The sequence below is a fragment of the Cyclopterus lumpus genome, chromosome 12 (assembly GCF_009769545.1).
Source record: "Cyclopterus lumpus isolate fCycLum1 chromosome 12, fCycLum1.pri, whole genome shotgun sequence".
Taxonomy (NCBI): domain Eukaryota; kingdom Metazoa; phylum Chordata; class Actinopteri; order Perciformes; family Cyclopteridae; genus Cyclopterus; species Cyclopterus lumpus.
Window position 1 is genome coordinate 10,714,838 of NC_046977.1, and position 21,651 is coordinate 10,736,488.

Here is a 21,651-nt window from a genome sequence, read left to right on the forward strand (position 1 = left end):
CTTTGAGGAAACCGGCAACTGAATCAAGCCAGCAGAAGCACAAAGTCTGTGAGAAGCACTATTTTAGTGCAATAGTTTCACACATGGTAACTTTGCCACCTAAAACTGGCTATCTCTGCATAGAGATGGAGTAGAGTTCATATTGTACCCCCATCGATAGGCCTTTTACTGAGGGAAGCGCCATTATTTGTGGTCATGTCACCAGAGCAAGGATAACATCATCTTTTGAGGTAATAAAAAACAAACAACAGCATGAAGTTATCCATTAAAATGCATTGTTCCCAGTATCTTGGATTCTGTCATCAGAATTTGGATAATACTTATTGAAACCATAAGGCTTTACGATAAATGCAACTTGGCCATATGATGGCAAAAGTCTTCAGTGGAGGCGATCCCCTTGGACTCTAGCTGCTCTCGGAGGAGGTGGGCGGTGCTGTGGAAGACGACCTTCGTCGGGACACTGACTGTGAGCGCTCAGGGCTGTGTTTGTCATAAGGATGGAGCTGCACCTCCAGGAAGTCCCTGTGCTGCTGGCTGATGACCTGGCTGATGAGTCCCGGCAAAGCCTGCAAATTACTCAGTAGAGTCTCCAGCTTCGTCTCCAGCAGGGCAATCCTCTTCTCCATGTCCTCTCCTCTCTCATTTAAGTCCGATATCATGTCATACATGATGTTCTGAGTCTGGAAGAGGGGAGAGGGAACACTGTTAACATGATCATTTTCCAAATTGATGTTTTTTGTGGTGGACAACCTAGAAATATACTGTATGTATCCATTATTCAACACTTCAATACCTATACAGTTGAAAGAGCTCATTCTGAAAAAAGAGATTAAGTGGAAAACTGTAAGCTCCACATTGAGAGATTCACTTTCAGTTCAGACTTTAAATAAAAAAAGAACATGAATACAACAGCCATTACCAACTGTTAATTGTTTTTCATTAAAGAAATTAAAGGAAAGATTCATATTGATCAGATTGCTTTGGATTGAAAAAATTTCAAGGCAAAGTTGAAAAAATGTAAACCTATCCAATGATCTCAGCATCTAACACAACATGCCACATGTAATAGTTATGAAAATATCAGATATCAGTATGAAAATCAAGCCAAACTGACTGATCAAATTCTACAAGTTAAAGCTTTTATTAGGCGCCATATCACAGAGTCTATGTTATCCATTTTATTGGCCGCAATTTCCCAGCGAGAGCAATCCACATTAAAAAAGGTCAGTCGAATGTCATGTTATGTTCCGACTTTCCCTTAAAAGCTGGCAGAGAAGGGGAGATGTTATATGATCAGTTTACGAGACTTCATGTTTCCATGCGGACCAGATTACATTAGCCTATGACCTTGAGGAGACTGGAAAGGTGCTTGTGGAGTTTGCATGATGCTTTCTGCTTTTTTGATCCATCAGCCATCTGCTCACGGACCTTTACATGTACATATACTTTAGCTGCTGCCTTTTAACTCCGAGGTTCAGTCTTCAAGAATAGTCAACAGCACACTCAAGAAATCCATGTCACATTTCAGATGAGGTGTGGGGGCGATGCTGCTGGAGGGCGGTTACTGAAGTGTTATTCAGCAGAGGACTATTACTCCCTGGCAGCCTGGAGGCGAAGCCATCCATCACTTACCTTGTCCTCTTCTGATTTGAGGCGTGGATAATGGGATAGCTTGTTTGTTTGAATTAGTGACATTACTTACGTAAACACTAATGTAATCCTTGACTTGTTATGCATACATTTGTCAGTGGCTCATAAATGCAATTCAACGTTTAAACAGTTTGTGTATATGCTAAACAATTACTAAAATATTTTTGTGTATTATCTTTTCCAAATGCAATCATTCCTTTGACTAAAACATTGATTGCATGTGGAGCTGAACTCACCTAAATCTGGGCCTCATGTGTAAACCATGAAATGTAACAAGAACACATTAAAAAGTGACAAAAGGCCTAGTAAACCATTAGGGAACCAATATCATCAATAGAGGACCACTATCATCAATAGAGGACAATAATGTATGCCATTATTATGGATCCACTTCAATTGCATAGTAAAACCACAAATTGACACCATCAACCCATTTCTGGATAGGAGAATGAGAGAAAGTGAGAGGAGCGTGGCAGAGATGGTTTCAAACTGCAGCTTGAGTAAATTTTTTTGCAATTTGAGGACATGTAATTCAGCCGGAACGGCAAAGTGAAGAAAATGCTGTGGAAAGAAAAACAACATTCACCCGAACAGTGCATCCCTTGAGTCACATAAAATGAAAAGCCACATTCTATATGAGACTGAAGAAGAGATAATGAGTTAAGGGGCTACATTGTGATCTGAAGGATTTCACATTGCACTGCAGTGGCGATGCAGCTGCCAAGGATATGTCCAGCTCTATTTAGCCCCATCTTTCCACTAAGAGCACGAGGAGACTGAGGCTACTCTGCCCTCTTATGGCAACAGACTTTTATAGCAACTATAACAGATCCAGCTGAGTGGCTCAGGTCTGTAGCCACATTATATATCCAATCTCACATCCTGACTCTCTGCCGTTTTACAGCACGAGGTGAACTAGGCCAATAACTTTCATGACACGTTGGCCTGAATCCAGTTTGACCGTGCTGTACGTTTGAATGTCATAGCTCTCTGCCTTTCTATCCTCTCTGCCTTTACTTCTCGCTGAATCATCAGATCTCAGTGTGTCTCCCTTCCCAGGTTACTGTTTCTGCTGTGTCAGGCTGGCGAGCTGCCTGGTCTTTCCCTGAGGTTTGTCAGCTTCTGTTTAGTGCATCTGGAGGCAAACATCAGAGAATACAAAACGCTACAGACATAAAAGAGGTTTCTTGTCACTCTCATTCAGTAATTTTGCAGAGAAAGTGTCCTGGGGATAGCAATTAACGCTGTGAAATAAAATGAAGTTATTATTTAAAACTCAAATCAGAATCTCAGGTGAGTGCGGACAACCAGAAGCATCACACAGATGTATTTTTAACCACCCCGTGAACAGCCTGTCTGTTTATTTGACACCTGTAGACTTTGATTATATCAGAAAACACAACTAATTCAGCGAGTGAACTAGCATGCATTGAATTAAATCACACAAAGGAAAGAAATGTATCAGGGTAGCTGTGTGTCCTAATGTACGATGCAGCAGTAGACTGTAAGTCTAGCTTACCTTAGCAAGGTCCACTAGTGAGTTTGCTTGGTCATTCAGCTTGCGTTGCTCCATTTTAACACTTCTCAATCTGAACACAAGACCATTCAGAACCCAATAAATTAACGCTATCAGAATTTAGTCATTAAATTTGTGCACACACAAGGCATACACACGGAGAACACTCCTAGGACATGCACAGTGTGTGTAGAGAATGCAGGGGTCAGTCTGTTTGGTTGAGCTGCATGCACGTGGAGAGGAGACCACAGCGGGTGGGAGAGCTGCCACTGAGGAGAATGAGACCAGCTCGATGTCCAACTCAACCAATACATCAACCATCATAAAGGAATGAGGCGGGCTCATACCACTCAAGTCCTTTAGCTTTGTGATGTGTCCGATTATAATCATAAATGGCTGTAAGTTCTCCTTCTGGTTAAACCAACTTTTCTCTGTTTGAGTTTATGAATTATTTAGTCACTCAAATAGCCACAGATAACAAACATTGTTTTATGTGAACATGGGGACTAAAGTCTCATCTTTTGAAAGCAGCAATCTGCGCATATGTGGATAGTTTTCTACATCACAATTGAGAAATAAAATGGTCTTCACAATTTGCCACTTAAAGGAATCGTGTTAATCTTGCATCATGAATAGACAATTAAACATTACCGGTTTTTAAAAAGTCATAAAAAGGCATAATTTCTTTCAGTGACAGTCAATTTATGGCCGACTTTTAGTTTTTATAAATCCTACTTGTAAAGTCTGGGAAAAATAACTTGCCTACTTCATACAACATGCTTAAATAATTCACATCTCCTGTCTAATTAGGCTTCTAAAGCCTGTTTTACTCATCGTCTCGGGGGGCTCAAAAACAGCAACTATGCAGTATATGTCGACATCAAGATATTAAAGAGGTTTTCTTCCAGAATCACCCACGCACGCTAAATTAAACTCGGCACACAGAATAGTAACTTGACGGCATCTTGTCGGCAAGTTTGCAAACGTTTTGGTTAAAAAAATATAATCAAAACAACCTATAACTGGCTGAGACATGAATGCAATTTGAGTTGACTACAAGGTTGTGTGTAAATCGAAGGAAAACAGTAATGAAGATCGAGAAGGGATTTAAGGGGCCCTTGGGGTGTGTGTGTTAGTATCCCAATTAGCTGAGATGCACCCATTCTCATGCAATGCCGGATCATTTCTCTGTTTCCTGAAGACAGGCAGATGTGGACGTGTGGAGTGAAGATGACGGGTTAGACCAACAGAGGGTGCCACGGGAGTCACTAATGGAAACTACAGGCAAGGGACGATGTCCTGACAACTGAGGACCGAAATGCTTCATACAGAGCAGACTCTAAAGTACAGCATAGAAAACTATTTCACTTTTATTATTCATGTATTCAAATGAAAGAAAAACAAAGACATTTAATATGATGAAAGATAATAGGTATTTCATGTTAAATGACTTTGCAGACCCAAGAAATTACACATTTCACAGTTGGATGACCAATAGCTTTGAGGTGAGGTCAAAGCACAGTGCAGCTTGAGGCAAGGACAAGGAAGCCCACGTGCCCTGTCTTTTATATTCTACATGTCTCCTTCCCTTAGCCAATCACTCCTCATGGGCATTTCTCCTTTTCAATGGCCACTCTAAATTGGCTAGTTATTCATCAAGGGAAAACGACTACTTTAAGCTTTTTAATACCCCACTAAATCAGTTAAGGCAATCTCAGTTAGTGCTGCACCATATTCTTTACCCTCTCAACTTGCGTTCTTTGTCATGACCTCCCTATACCTCATTGTGGAACAAAATGCTAATTTCTCTTCAGTGTAATGGAGAGGGGGGAGCATTCTGCAGCCCGTAATTTTTTTCCTCCCCCCGTTGACAGCTTCATGCTGCCGGTCACAGTCACAGGGCTCAAACGGGATTGCTTGTGGGCTTTACCCCGACCTTCCTCTGGGGTCACGTTCCTGTGTCTCCAATCCTCTCATCTCTGAGCTAACCAGCACTCACTGTCCTGCCTCTTGCTACAATTCACCCTTCAACCTTGTAGATGCAAAGAGACAGTTCCCAATGGGGATGGTCTGACTGCACAGCTGTAATGGCCTCACACATGACATACAGTAAGACATTTGGTTGCATGCGTGCAACGTCATGCCTGTGGTGGGATGGACCGCATCATCCAAATAACGTCAAGGGTGATAAACCTGTGTCTACAGCTAACTGTGCTAATTCTTCTTAGTGCAGAAAAGCATGACAGGTGTATGTATGTGTTATTATCCTGTTTACCAGCCATGATAACACCATTTCAGCGTCTTTGCTACTGTGTCATCCAACAGAGAAATGGGGGAAATGTGGCTGCAAATATAGCAACAGGCGTAACAATGGTTCCACACGCCGAAAGATGACCCTGAGCCCTGATCTGTATGAGCATGACTGCTAAGTTGTACAGTATAACATGACTTGAGGGATATGGTAAATCATATACTTGTGTTACTGCAGGTCTGTCTCCTGTAGAGCTCTAGTCGTCATCCTTCGGTACGTGAAAGCACAGTTGATTGGAGTTTAATCAGTGGCTTTCTGATTAAAGATCAAATTCTCATCACATCCATGCAGAAATGGAAAGAAAAACACCCTCCATCACCGATAATTGAAATTCACTTAATATTCATCTGTGCGTGTTTTCAGAAAGTGCAGCATGTGTCTACTCAATATTAAGACGTAAAAAGGTGTTTTTGCTGGTTATTTAAAGCTGTTTGTTAGCAAAATGCTGACAATTGAATAGAAATGTGAGACTAATGTTTACTTTATCAAATTGACATGCTATTCAGTTGAACAGACATCTAATAAAAACCTTTGTAGCAGCTTAAATGAAATAATCTGGCAACATTATGATTGTGTCATGTGAAACCATTCAATCATTGCAAACCACATTTTTTCATGGCATGAATTTCACTTATCAAATGAGGGAGTGTAATTTTTTAGTCACATTATTGGTTTCGATGACAAGCTCTCTTTGGCATGCACACAACAGGTCTGTATCTACATGTGAGGCGAAGACTTACTTTCGAGCTCTATTGCATTGTGTCGACACAAACAGGAAAAAAAAGGAAACATAAGGTAGACAAATGAATTATTACAACATCAGATAAACATATTCAGACGGCAAAATCTGTTTGCTCAAATCTTACTGCTGGTGCCCTCATCTCTACGTTGCCACCTCTCCTCTGAACAGCAGCAACAACATTTCTTGACTTATTTCTTCCTGCAACCTGCAACCTGCATGTTATCTCTCTGTGTTTGGACTGTTTACGCTAGCTGCACCTTTGCTTGCTCTCTTATTGTAATCCCTTTTTTTGACACAAGTCCTGGTTATCAGAAATAAAGTAAATCAAAACAAACTTCCTGTAAACATTCACTGACGCAGGCAGTGCCTCAAAGCGTCTGTGGCCACATTTAACAACTGTTTACACCTCACATCCTTCACCGTGATTGAAGACTTCTGAGAACATATTTCACACTGTCTCACAGCTTTGCCCAGAGGAAACAGGAACAATGACATGAGCTTTTATGTTTGCTATCTCCTCACGAGGGTCAAGGATGGCCGTAGGACTTTTCCAACTCTCCACTTGAGTGATGTGCTGGCTGTCGGGCCGCTCCCTGTCCTATTCATCTCACCTACTAGCAATACTTAAAACTCTTAGAGATAAGGCCTGTGAAAACACTACCTCATGAAGTAGACAGATAGAGGATAAAGGTGTGACGGTAGGATGTTGACACCATGCTGAGCAGTTGTCCTTGCACACACAGCCTGGATTCCCACTGAATCTGATTCTCTATAGATTTAGCTTTAGCTCAGAGCGATTTCCATTATTATGCTGTCCCAGAGAACAGGAGGTGGACATGAAACGCTGTCATCACGGACGAATACGACAGCAAGGACAGAATGACTGGACAAAGCAACCAAGACACAAACATCTGGATGTGGGTTGCAGCAGCAGCAGCAAAGAGTTTGTGCAGCCTCTACACCCTTATAATTAAACACCCTGATGTCTTTGACACATAAATGTAAGATTAATGAGCAAAACAAAAGTTGCACACTACAAAGACTCATATATATATATAAAGCCACAGTAAGCAAAAAAACATAAAAACAGGAGGCGTTTTACTTGTGAATAATGCTACATAATAACAAAATCGCTGCTCATCTAGTGACATATTTTCATAAAACATTGAGTTGATTGCATGTAATTGCAAGAAGCCACAACCTGGATGTGCTTTTAAGCACTGTAGGTTGAATAACAACCAAGAGCAAGGTGAGGCTAAAATCAATACGGTTAGATAGCACGTTGGGGGGCTTCAGGGACCCATTAAAAGACTAGCTGACAAGTAAGTGCCTGACCAGGTGCGAGAAAACTAGAAACCCACGTGTCAGCCCGACATCTAATAACAGCCAAACAAACACACAGAATCAATCTGACAGCAAAAGGTGAGAGAGATCAATATGCTGTGAATTATGTAACTTGAGAATATTTCAAGTTAAAATTAGTTTCAGGAATACCTCTGTAAAACTGAGGACTATTTACATAATATACCCACAAGCCTCTGGGAAGTTTCCTCAAATCTCATTCAGAGGAAAATATCAGTTGACGATTCCTTTGATATGAATGACTTAAAAGAGCTTCCAGTGTATTATTGGATACTATTTACATAAATGTAGTTTTCCTGCATATTTCTTTATTATGCAGAATCAACAGGCCAACTCAATATCACATCTGCAAATTTAAAGTTAGTCAAGTCAGGTGAAATAAGTACAATAATTTTCAGCAATACGAGCACGTATTTTTGCTACAGGTGTCAAACAAGTCAGATTTCAGGTTGGTGTTGCATCGGTTAACCAGGTGAACACACTGCGGGATAAAAGGCATTAGACCGACAAGAGTGGCGAGGTCAGGGGTTAAGAGCGGGGTACCTACTGGTGAATAGCTTGGAGAAATTTCCTCTGGTGCTTCCTGACTCTGGCGTGGTCCATCTTCCTCACCAGTTTGGTGTTCTTATAGATGAGCCACGTCTCCCTGAGAACATTCGCAGCTGTGTTTTTCACCTAAAGTGAAAAAAAGGGTAACATTTGAGTCAAGAATGCAGAATGGTAAAATATCTGTGATGTCAAAATAGCTGAATTTGGGAGCTTTCACTTACCCTTTTTGTTAGCTGGGTGTCCATCATAAAATTGTGGACATGTTTTTCAGCTTTGGTTAACTCCAGCTTCTTTGCCACCACAGCCACCACCAACGCAGTGCATCCAGCGCCCTGTGAAATAACAAGAAACACTTTATTTCCAGGCATGAAGCAGTAGTAGCATGTTAGTATAATTTCAGAAAAATATATTTTTTAAAAGAACTGGAGCACTCATTCTGCCTTTCTCACCATAATGCCAGTCAGCAGGCAGACTCCTTTCCCACAGTATGTGTTTGGGACCATATCCCCATATCCAATAGTGAGAAACGTGATTGAGATCAACCACATGGCTCCTAGAAAGTTGCTGGTTATGTCCTGGTTGTCATGGTACCTGTAATAAATAATAAATGCAATAGATTAAACGACCTTCATGCACCCGCTGCACTCCAGCTTCACGTTTTCTCATTTAAAAAAGAAAACAAATCCAATGTATTACTGTACATATGAATACACGTGTCTGAATACTGCAAGGCTTTAATTCTTTCTTGTAAATCGTTTTATCTTGAAGTTCAGACCCAGTGTGAGCTATGTGTACATTATCTATTTTTATGACTTATCTATGTTTCATGCTGAGCAGTGCTGCATAGCGTGAAAAACGGATCAAGGCACCTCTCGCAAGCTCTCACAGTCCATGCAGCGATGATCCACAGCGAGATGGTGAAGACCAGCAGCACGGTGCCGGGACAGATGGTCATGAGGGTCTTCATCACAAAACGTGTGTTAAAGTTAATCTTGTTGAGTGCTCCGATGCTGCGTGACGAGGCGTCCGTAAAGAGCTTGCTGTGCAGCAGCATGACGCGAGCGATGAGGTACAGCCGCAGGAACATGGGGATGGACAGGATGATGTCCACGTCTGCATCTGTCTTGGATGGCACGTAGGAGTAGGCCAGGCGTGCTGTCCAGGTAAACGTGTAGTTCCCTGGGATGGGGTGGATGGCGCACACCAGGATCTCCAGGCAGATGAAGAAGATGCGCTCATATGTCATGGCTATCCTCCAGTCATCAGCTGCATTGTCCACCATAAATAACTGCAAGGAAAGGGCACAGTGAGGCCGATGGAGGGTAGAATTTCCATCATGGTGACACAGCAAGCTACAGGAAATCATTAAATCCCATCAAACAAGTCACAAATAGCCTTGAGTCATTAAATCATATTTTTTTGTCAACTTTTCTAAAGACCGTAGCAGTTTTTCCCCCCAATGTAAGAGAAATAATATAAAAAACATGTTGACCACTTTTAGGAGTCTAACATTCACTGTGTTTTAAACAACATTTGGAGGTGGAAATAAAATAATAAATAACTGATATGATAAAGGGAGGACGCTACACTCTTTCAAGGGCAAACATGGCTTCAGCAGGCATTTCCAAAGATGATTTCCATATTAAAGTGAAATGGATGGAATGCAACGGCTGTCTGAAAGGTAGAAAGTTAGAGCTAAAACGATGAGTCAAATTTAAGGTCAATTTTCAAGCACAAATAGTGAAAGCATGCCAAATATACTTTGATCCAAGCTCCTCAATAGAGACGATTTGCTGTTTTTCTTTGTCATTCATATCACTGTAAAGTGAATATAATTGAATATATGTGACTTATGGTTGAACAAAACAAGACATCACGTTGGGCCCCTGCATCTAGAAGTCTATACAGCAAATAGCAAAAACGAATGCAATCTGGGATGTATAGTAAGATAAAAATCCAGAAATATAAGTCCAAAAATGTCGTTGTTTCTCTCTCTGCTTTCAGACTCCTTAAATAAAAAAGGATATTCAAATTTTTTTACATTAGCAGCTTGCATTCTCAACTTTAAAGCGTTATACTGATGAGAACATCTGCCGCCTCCACATTAGCGTTAGCATCTGATCGCCTGGCCACCCCGACCAGAAGGTAGGCTGTTTCATTGGGGAGTTCAGTGTGGGTGGATTTCAACAGCCCTCATCACTCTTCTCCACCCTGTCCTCCGTCATAGCTTCCTCACTTGGCCACCGCTGCTCCCTCCTCTTGTTCGTCCCCTCCCTTCTCCTCAACGCTTTCAATCCAATCTACAGTTATCGTGGGCCAGAAGATTCACTGCCCGGTGCATTCACCTTGAACTAACGGCTGAGCCCATGACCGCCATCGCCAGCTCACTCACAGTGTACCCCGGTCATGCTTACGGTCGTATTTGCAGGTATGGGTTGAAGATGAAATACTATCAGATTGTATTGGCTTCCCTGACATTTCTCAAATAACTCCTCTTTTTGACACGCCATACTGATATTCCCTCCTAGCTGCTCCTGCTCTATCTACTCAATCACCTCAAGGTCCTCAGCTTGCGTACAGGCCGTCACAACTGGCAATAGATATTTCACAAAATGTTGCTGTCAGCAAATATGAGCGAGGTTTCCTCGCGGCTATTTTTGCCGTGAGAGCAGAAGCCTTTCTAGAGGGGAGAAAAGAAAAACTGCAGATGATTACATTTTGTCGGACACCTACTTAATATGCTTCGTGATTAATTAGTCATTCTAAATGGGATCACATGTAAATATAATGTATAATATAATGTTTTTGCTTATAGTTTAGGTCAGTTTTTCTATCAGCTCCGCTCTACTTCGATATTCAAAGTAGACAGTTTGGATTTCAGTTGCTTTTTCCCCACAACTCCATAAATAAATGGCAAAGAAGAAGTTTATAATGGTCAAAAGTTTTAATTCTTTCATGGCCTAGATTTGTATTTAATGTCGAGCAGCATTTACAGTAAAACAAGTTTGAATCAGGATTGGATCAAAAACATGGATCGGAAAGGTATATTTGCTACTTGCAGAGGACAACAATCATTTCTCTGTATCAGGGCTCCCCCCCCACCCCCCAATTTCTAGTGGTGACAATATGTTTTCAGACACAATAGATATTGATCTTTATATTACGCACACACTTCCTTAGCTGTTTAAGTCTGAAATGTAGGGTTTGATTTAGCAGTAAAAATTGCACTTTTAATTCTTGAAAAAATCAAATAACACACGGGAAGCACCCCGTTTCTCATTATAGAAATAAAAAATGTCCCAATCCTGGAGAGCTAATGAGATCATTGACCTAGATTGTAAATTTAGCAGTCATATGTTACATACAAATTAAATTGCTGAAGCTGTCATATTTCTCTCATTGAAATAAAAGGCCATATTCAACATGTTCAAGGACAAAGAAAGTACATAAAAGGCAATAACGTAACACTGCCATTTTTCTCATAGACATTCATGAATGCTCCACATACTTCAAAGGCACTCTGACATACAGCTCTGCCGCCTGCTTTGCTTTAACACAAAAACCTTCACTGAACCCAAACAGCAAACACAGCACGCTTATTACAGCTCCTGATCCAATTATATATCCAACAGCCACTGTGCAAGAAATATCAACTGTCAAGAAGCCGGCACATTAGAACAAAAACAGAACGAGCTGCATGCAACTAAAACAAGTCCCCAACCAAACGGTACAATTGACCCACAAAGCCTCTGCAGCTCATTTATATTTATTTAAAGGCTACAATCAGAGTTTCCCCCATACACAGAAAACAGACAAATTAAATTTGCAGAGGCAGTTGTTCATATCAAATGAGCAACACCAAGCTCTTTTAACAAACTGACACCTGTCAGAGAAGTGTGTAACTCTAACCACAGCTCGTCTTGTTCGCTTTCCAAGTGAGTGTAATGTAGACATGGAAACACAAGCTGGGACTCCACTCTGCTGCGGTTTCTTACTTACAGAATTAGAGCTCTGAGAGCAGCTAAATCTATTGTTTGCACACAGCACAAGCAGCGTTTTATTTTACATTTTAAACAACAAACCAACCCTGTCAAAGGCAGTTACAAAGTTTGTTACCTCAAAACAATGTAATTAAACATTTACATGCAGGTTGCATAAGGAAAGCCTACTTGGTGGGTAAAAGCAATTATGGTAATGGGTGACCTGAAATACAATACTCAAGGGCCCTTTACCTCAAAGCATCAAATATTCCATGCAAGCAGCAGAACCAACAGTTTTATGCCAGAGTGGTGGAGGAAACGACAATGTATGTGCATATGATATGCAAATATGATGCAGAGGGAGACACAGAGAGTCAGGCCTAAACCAGGCAGCTGATGAAACAGGACACTAAATTAGTTACAGAAGGCTGACAAATAATTTAAACACAGCAAGTAAATGGATTTTAAATGTGAACTCACATAATTAAAGTTAAAACACGTCTTTAAAGATTAAAAGCAAAGAAGACTGCAGTCTGGCAATCAGCACTATGACACACTATAAGAGGCTCATAGAGGCCAAATTTATCTAATTTGTATTGGTCAAGTAGACCTCTAGTTGTAGTTCCTTTTGTTGTACATACAATATAAATCAGGCAATCATGTTTACTGAGGAGGAGCACGGAGGTGAATCAAACACACCCCACAACCCCTCCAAAGAACTACAACACTGCCTTTGACTACAACAAGGAGGGTAAACATAGAGAAGAAAAAACTGTTCTTTAAAAAGGGGAATGGTCTCAGAATAACTCACACAATCTGCATCAACAAGTAGGAACACAATTTCAAGCTGAACCTTAAAAACATACAAAAGTATAGTTTGGTAACCTGATTCAGCTACTTAAAGGGTCAATTTACTCAAATAAAAAAATGAATATATAAATATATATATTTTCTCACTAATCACTAGTGGTAGCATGGCATGCAGGTATTTTGGGGTTTTATTTGTCCATATTTTGGAAAGGTTCTTCAATATGCTACCATGCTCACAATGAAAAAAGCTAACATGCAGATGGTTTTTCTCTCAGTTACACTGAAAGCAATGCTCTCACCTGTCCAGCACAACCAGTCTGCTGGTCACTGAGCAGCTGTGGTTAAGGGAGTCTTGCATAGCCAGACCCATCTACATAGCGCTGTGTCAGCATTAAAGAAAGGTCTTAGTCCACACAGTATCAATCAATTCAAACCAATCCCAATCGTCTTGGGTAGCGCTAAACACAGGATACGAGGGGAGGAGAATACCGTCTGAAATAGGTGGCCAACGGCAGGCGTATACCTAGAGTCTACAGGTATGGGCCTTGCTCAAGGGAACGTCAGTGGTGGTTTAGAGGGAGAGGTACGGCTGCTTTTTACTTTCCCTACCGGACTGGGGGTTGGTCTGACAACCTTCCGGTCACAAGCCACTTCTTTCCCCTTTAGGCCACCACTGATGTGTATCAGGTACAACGTTAACCATGTTCAACATCCTAGTTTAGTGTGTAAGCATGCTAACATGTTCTAGCTGGCACAACACATAAAGTACAACTGAGCATGTTGGGAATGCCATTTGTATTGTATTTGTCTCGTAAGTATTGGACAAATTCATATTTTGAGGTGACAGTGTCGTCATATTTAAACTTAAGGGATCACCAAAGATATGATACTTTATCCTGACGGAGACATAAATGTCCGTACCAAAGTGTGTGGCAATCCATCCAATAGTTTTAACATTTCACTCAGAACCATAAATGTCAACCTCATGGGGACCCTACAGTAAATGTCAGGGGGTCACCAAAGTCAATAGGCTTCACCCTCTGGAGAATGACAATGTCTGCACTGTTTCATGGAATGTTGGATGGAGAGATTTCCACCTGGATCAAAGTGGACGACTGACCTACCGACAGCCCGAATACCATTGCTGAAAGAAAATAAATCAACAGCAACATTTCTTTCCAGATACAATGTCTCTCACACCAAACCGAGAGAGTGAAGAATGAATCACAATCTAGAGCAAATCAAGCGACATTTTATGTTTATTTATTGTAATTCAGGCAAACCGACCCTTCAAGTTGTTTATGAATTTTTTATTTTTTATCAAACCCAATTCTAATCTTAACCCTGGGAAACATGTATTTTCTTTCCCAAAAGATGTCATCCTGACAATAAAGGACATTAAGTGACATCACATAGAACAAACAGCTGATACAGTGACCATGAAGACGATTAGAGGGCAAATCGTCACTGGCTACTGTCAGCTTGTTTTCGGATGGACATTAAATACAGTCTAATCACTAAGAGTGCATGCCACTTGCTCATCATGGGGAAGTTTCCTTCATGTCGGGTCGAGAGACAATACAGCTGAATATGTCCAGGGATCATTCTCCGTCTGCCGCTGTCCTGTGTCTACACGGTGTCGTCTCAGAGGAGTTCACCTGCGATGCTAAGTTGGGTTGGTTACTGGTTTCACGATGCTCAATATATCTAATGGAGTCCGGCTCAATATTTAATCTGTGTAATGTGGAGATGGGAACATATATCTTGTCACTGAGGATGAAATCGCTCAATCTCATTAGTGAATTAGGTGGAGAGGTTCTGCCCGAATAGACATTAATGCAATGCTTTATTTATGATATCAAAGTGAGCCACTAAAAGGCCACTTTGCTGAGTAAATCCAAAGCTCTTGTTCTGATTTTGTTTGCTTTTGTTTTTAAATTAAGTCTCACATTTGGGTACACATTCCCCTATTCAAGCAAAGTAAAGCCGCTCTGAGCCAAAGTCAAAGTTTATATGAATCTTTTTTTCTTTAGCTGCTGCAGCCAAACTCATTGATAACCTAAAAGCATCTACATGTTTAAAGTCACATGTAGAACACACTTTTGTAAATGCCATTAATAAATCATTTCCAGGATTCTCAACTCATTGGGAGGCTGAGCGTCTCTGCCCTTGAAAGCCGGTATGTTCAGTGAAAACATTGAGGTCACCAGCCAGTGGTGGTTATCTGACTCCAGTCTGGAGTCTCAGGTAGAGGACAGATTTCACTGCGAGAAATGCAAAGTGTCTCCTGTACTTAGACCATATCTCTGTCACAGGCACGCCACCCAGGGGCACTGTGACAAGCACGGCCACGTTTGACTTCACTGTCCGTTTTGGCATTGTGCTGCAGATTGTAAAATGTAATACTTTGTAATTGTGAAACATCAGCGCTGACTTTTATCACAGAAACTACACATCAAAGACAGAACAGACCCAAAATCATTTTGCATGAGTTTAAGAAAACTCAACAGAACTGTCATCACAAGGTATAGCGACCCAGCAATGGCCTTAACACAAATGCCCCTCGGCAGCGAGCCTTTGATGTGAGAAGAAGAGAAAACACTCAAGATTTCAGTTTCTGTCCGTGTGGGAATGATGTGAAGTCATCAACCATCTTAGCAGTGAGAGCAGGAAGATGCTCCCATCTCGTAGCTCATATCAGACTTTAACAAGGACAAATCAAAGTCATGAAGCAGCTACAGACTCTAACCTCCATTTCCACGTGCACTGTACAGTAAGTCCCTGTATGCCAACGCAGCAAACTCAACTAAAGAAATCTAAAAAGTCCTCCGGCGGATCGCCAGCGATACAGAATATTGCTGAAAAACATCAATGTGTATCAAAGAGGATTAAACATTAATGCTACGTATCCTAATTGTAGGTGATTGAAGGACATTGAGCTGAACATGGACCCACTGTTTCTCTCTATTAGTACACTTAGAAGGTCACCATCACCGCCATTGCAGTACAGCAGACGTATCCGAAAACCATTCAAATGACAGTTGGAGGCCAACATCTACACCGCTTGACCTGACCTTTTGAGTTTTCAGTCACTCTGAGGAGGAACAACTTCCTGTTGTTGTACCTTATAAAAATGAGACGGCACAGTCTTCACAAAAAAGTTTTAAGGGGTAGGAAGTGGTGGGGAGATATTTCCTCATTCTGACTTATGCTTCTAACTATATCTGACAGGCATCTGTGAACACACGGATGTGCATGCATAATCTACTTCCCTGCAGGAGCAAAATGTCTTTCATGGAAAAGTGCACTTTAGAAATAGAACCCTAATATCCCAAATCACATTAGGAGAGTAAATAAATAAAAACACATCGTACTGAATCACACAACAGAAGAGTGTGATGGTGACATATGGATTAAAAAAGGACAGTTGTATAAGTGTGTTTTCAGAGGGAGCTGCGGTTTAGTCAGCATCAGTCGGATGTGAACACGAAAATGAAGTAAGAAAGAAGAGAGTTTACCACACGGCCTCTGTCGGCCGCTTCTCATCTTTGCATGTGGCTAGCTAGATAGGCTACATTAGCCGCTACTAGCATAACACATCTGAATATCCCACCAAATTGTTGGTGGGGAAGTTGCATTCTGGGTTATGTAGGCCTAGGGTTTTACATAGAAGTTAAATGTGTGGAATTAAAATCATTATCTCTGGTTCTTTCTATCTTCTTTCATATTCTGTCCATTGTGAGTTTGACAACGCTAAATTGATGGCGTACACACACACACACACACACACACACACACACACACACACACACATCCAGAGCAACTGTGTGAGCATGTCTGTGTCATTAGCAGGATAGACTTTGAATAAACGTGTACGTGTGTGTGTGTGTGTGTGTGTGTGTGTGTGTGTGTGTGTGTGTGTGAGTGCGTGTATGCAAGCAGTCAGTCTGCAGGAACCAAGTAATGAAATAGGCTACTAGCAACAAAAGGCACAACATTTCCTCAGGCAGGGAATTAAAGGAGCAGCTGGTGTGGTGGAAGTTGAAGCAAATACTATGACGTGGATTTAAATAGTAAGACAGAGTCAGGTTAGGAACTGGCTGATAGTTTGTTCCAAAGGATGCATTAGGTGTTCAGGCTTTTACATTTGAATATGTTGTATATAAATCATTGTGGAGAGGGGTTATGTGATAAAAAGTGCATTGCAGTAATCCACTCTGGGGCAAACAATTGCCTTAATAACGTTTTCTAGGTCAGCAAAAGAGGAAACATCTTTATCGGGAAGCGAGAGGGGTACAAAATGTTTTAGGCATCGACATGACTGTCAGAGAAATCTAGATCAAAAAGGTTTGAAACAGCCTTCCTGTGGGGTAAATGTGCAGCTACTGACGGTTAAAGGAATGGAAAGAAAAGCTTGTTCATTTGGTAAAATAAAGAAAGAATATTGCGAAAGAAAGAATATTGCTTCACAGCTATTTTGAAAGTGTGGAAACTGCCGTTATCACCATATTTACCAATCCAGATGTCCTGCTGCATCACAACAGTGAAGATACATGTAAATGGTAATTGGACCTGGATAGCGCTTTTCTAGTCTTCCGACCATTCAAAGCGCTTTAACACTACATGAAATCATTCACCCATTCATACATTGATGGGAGTGGCTAATGTGCCACATCAGGAGTAATTATCATTCATAGAACATTTACACACAGTAGGCACAGCTACAGGAGCAATCTTGGGGTTAAATGTCTTGCCCAAGGACACATTGACGTGGGGTAGCGTCGATGTGTGACAACACTGCTCACCACTGAGCCAAAGTCACCTGTATATATGCACAACCCATTGCCTAAACATTGAACTGGTTTGTTGTGAACCGAGACCATGAATGTATACAGCTGATGCACAAACACCACTAGAACACAGTTGCTTATAAAAATCACTAAATGGAAACCTGCTGTGATGAAAAATGAACTTTTGAAAGATCACAACGAAATCAATATATTATTTAACACCAAGACAATCAAGAGGCTAAAAAGATCAGTTTATGAATTGAATAATTTACAAAGGATTAAGTAAAAGGTGTGGAAGAATGAACATGATACTAAACTTACAGTATGCTTTCTAATTTATAAAGACCAACTAGCAACTGTCTGCCAAGGAAAGGAAAACATTGTTGTTATGCATTGAAATATGGTAATGATGTGCATTTCTATCATCCCTCATAACGAAAGGTTTACAATGAGGCCTCTGAAAGGGGCAAAACATTTTACTGTTGGGCTATTTCAATGACTGATACTCCCCTGGGACTTGTAAGCACAAGGTATACCAACAAGGCTGATGAATATACTGTAGCAAATACTACTTTGAATACAAAAGCAACCTCATGTTTTGTCCAAATGTAATATTTTTTCTCTTATTCAAAAACATATTCTACCTGCAGATAAAAACTGAAATAAATCTCTATCGCCATATTTCACCCATTAACATGTTCAAGTGAAGTTGTCTCTTTTGAGCTGATTTAAAAAAAAGAAAAGCAGGTATCTTAAGATGAAAGCTTTCTGGCAACATACGCCCACCCTGCAGAAATGCAGGAAGTGGCATCATTAATTTTGTGGCTCTACAACAAAGACACAAATGCTGAACTGAGAAATGTAAGTAATGTAACACTCTGAGGAAAAGTCATAAAGCTGTCCACGTGTTGGAACATCTCAGGGTGGCTGGCAATCTATACTCATCCACTCATCCTGCATGTGAGGAGTCCCTAAATCGTATTAAAATGTGTAATGAATTTTAACCTGGCTTCAAAAGATGATGATCAGTCTACTACAGTCTGTAGTCATTTATGTAATCACAGGACTGAATAGATGTTCTGTCGTTTAAAATCTGGAGTCATGGAACAAACATTAGACATTTTTGCTTTGGAATGAAGAATACGAAGATAAAGAGTATACATATGATTTCATTGAGTAATTGCAGTGTCCCACAATGCATAGAAACTCAAATGTAATACTTCAGTTGCTTTCACAATTAGCTTTGATTTGGTAGATTTTGGCAAGTCAATAAAAATGGGTCTTTTCTAATTTGAAAACACAAATATTCCGCAAAACCAAACCTATTTGTGGCATCTTGTAAAGTAGTAAAGGTGTGTTAATTTCATATTAAATTGAGCATTTACGATGAGAGATCTACTGTTAAAGCAGACTGACCCGTAAACAGCAACAGTTAAAGAATAAGAAAAGTGTTACAACATTACCTGGATCTCTCTTGCATGGTATATGATAATCAGCCCCAGGAGAATGATTGTAGAAAGGCTTATCAGGCATTTTAGCGCTAATGAATAGAGGGACTCCTGGAAAAGAGCAACAACACTATAGCCAAACAACACACAACATCACAACATCAAATCACATTCTGATGGTAAACCAGCCCTAGTTAACCTACATGTCACACATCTGGAAAACAATACATGGAAGTGACTATTCAGCTTCTTAAGCTGTACCGCAACACATTATGACATGTGATATATTTGTTGTTATTGGGTGGTTGACAGCAGTGGGCCTTTTGGCCTGCATGTGCCAATGTGACTATGGGACACTTTGCAGTGAGCCTAGACTTATTTAAAGTGACTGTTTTTCTAAAACACCTTTAGCATAAGTTTTTTGAATGACCTGCTCCGTCAATCACATGCAACTAAATAAACTCTGAACGACATGTGGGCTTTGTGTAAATACGCACCTTTCCATAGGCTCCCCATGAGAGTTCAGTCTCTATAACCATAACAACGATCCCAAACATCCCAAAGATTAAAGCATAGTCGCTGAGCCGCTTCCTTTTCTCAAACAAGGCCCTCCTATGTCCGAGCTTTTCCCCAATGTTCTGGTTCTTCTTTTTCCCCGATTTTCCGCCGCTGTGGCCGCAGCCTCCCGCTCCGTCTCCCGATGCATAAGGCATCAGTGTGGTGGAATTATTCTCCGGCTTGGATACTAAATTGTCCGACGCATCTGCGGCTGAGATGGGCTGCAAAGGCTGGGACTCGGAATCAAACTCGTGTATGTTTCTGCGGGACGAGCTCAAGTTGCTCAGCGGCCGCATTACGCCGCCGTTGTATCTGCAGCTGCTCATGGCTATTTCATTGTAGGAGTTACTGTCTTTGTGGCCGCTGCCCAGGCTGCCCCGCTGCCGATCGCGGCAATGCTGCTGCTGATGGTGAGGATGATGATGCCTGGATGAACTACCATGACTAGAGGGTGTGAACTCACAGACGCTGTACTGGCAACCTTGCCTCGAAGACGTTTCCGAAGGTGTCTTTAAAGTTCCCACAGTGGTCGGCGACGTCCCGCGAAAGATGAGGCTTTTTCTCGCATCACAGGTGCAATTAATGCAGGTGCAGCATTGGTCGTGCTGCTTGCCGATCCGATCCTCCCGTCCGCAGTAGTGCTGGTACTTACAGTGCTGGAACTGCTGCTCTGGAAAGAAATCGTTCTGCAGCTGCAATTGGGTTTCCATGTCAGTGTTGCCGTTTAAAGCAGCAGTCGGGTACCACAGAGCACCCGACGAAGGGCGTTATGGTACTTACGGGAGGACAGAGCCGCTGCATGAATAGACCCATTTCGGCTCCGGTAGAATGTGAGCGGAGCCTCCGATTGGGCAGGGGGGGACCAAAACAACTGCCTCGACGTCATGAAAAGGTTGCCACCATGAGATGTGAAGCCCAGCCTTATTTAATCAGGATCAACAGTATTATTGCTATGTTTTTTAATTTTTTTTAGATCATACCTGCAATTGTTCACCTTTACAGAGATCTGCACTTATATTAAAACCAAAAAAAGTAAGCTCTTTCTGAAACTCCAGCCAAGAAGCGAGTAAAAGTCTTAAAAGTGTAAATTAAAAACATATACAAGGTGTGTTTTTTTTTACTGTTATTAAACATCACTCCATGTAGGCCTACACTGTGAGATACTGCCACAGATGTAATTTAGCTTTAGCACACAATATCCATCAGCCATGCCAAGGCTAATCATAAATTCCTGACTGATTCCCAATGTATTGATTTCATATGAAACACACGTAGCTCGATGCCACCGCTGATATACACTGTGCGGATTCCATTCAGCTCATTGGCCGCTGACCATGTGATCGTGCAGGCCTGTACCTACATGGCCAGGGCTCGTGTCTGCAGCAACAGACTGATGTGACCGCTGGTGGATACGTTATTAATGGAGTTCAAGAGTTATATCGCCCTCAGGAAATACAGCCAACTGCCCGAGATTGAGCAGCTGTGGAGACATAAACCAAAGGCTGACACCCAATCATCCCGACGTGCAGACGTATGCAGCAGCAACACATTTAGTCTTCGGACTGTTAGGCTATATTGGAGTTATGTTTTTGTAGGCTTATTTGTAAGGGGATTATGGTTAGAGCTGAACACTCTGCTCACACGGCTTTCCTTGCTTCAGTTGCATTGGAGTTGTTAAATTGTCTCTTTCTACATAAACATGATCCGCGAAACCAGCAAACAACAATAAAGAATCAAAACAACTGCAAAGTTGCAGGGGACGAGACAAAAATATATGCATATAGTATCACATTATGCACATACAGTGATATGTATTGTTTTTGAATAGGATTTATGAATGTGTTGCTATTCGCGGTGCTGGCAGTCAGTCCATCATGAACTAACTTCAGCACCGTGGACAGCTCCACTCGCTCATTGATCACCACCAACCCGTTA

General features: G+C 41.3%; 1 protein-coding gene across 1 annotated transcript; it reads right to left on the reverse strand.

Annotated features, from left to right (window-relative positions):
* Positions 1 to 404: 404 nt before the first annotated feature.
* Positions 405 to 20,426, reverse strand: kcnn2 (potassium calcium-activated channel subfamily N member 2). Its single transcript, XM_034547058.1, has 9 exons — positions 19,656 to 20,426; positions 19,174 to 19,269; positions 9,000 to 9,418; positions 8,580 to 8,721; positions 8,352 to 8,462; positions 8,129 to 8,256; positions 6,218 to 6,226; positions 3,170 to 3,239; positions 405 to 680 (listed from the first exon to the last, which is right to left on the reverse strand). Exons 1-9 carry the CDS (start codon positions 20,424 to 20,426, stop codon positions 405 to 407), a joined length of 2,022 nt encoding a protein of 673 aa, XP_034402949.1.
* Positions 20,427 to 21,651: the final 1,225 nt, after the last annotated feature.

Excerpts from the sequence above, each read along its gene's own strand:
- kcnn2 (XM_034547058.1), bottom strand. The coding sequence starts at position 20,426 with ATGGAAACCCAATTGCAGCTGCAGAACGATTTCTTTCCAGAGCAGCAG. Across the intron at positions 8,463-8,579 it reads GCCTGCTGACTGGCATTATG|GGCGCTGGATGCACTGCGTT; the intron begins GTGAGAAAGGCA and ends GTTATTTCACAG. Across the intron at positions 681-3,169 it reads CACTAGTGGACCTTGCTAAG|ACTCAGAACATCATGTATGA; the intron begins GTAAGCTAGACT and ends CCCCTCTTCCAG.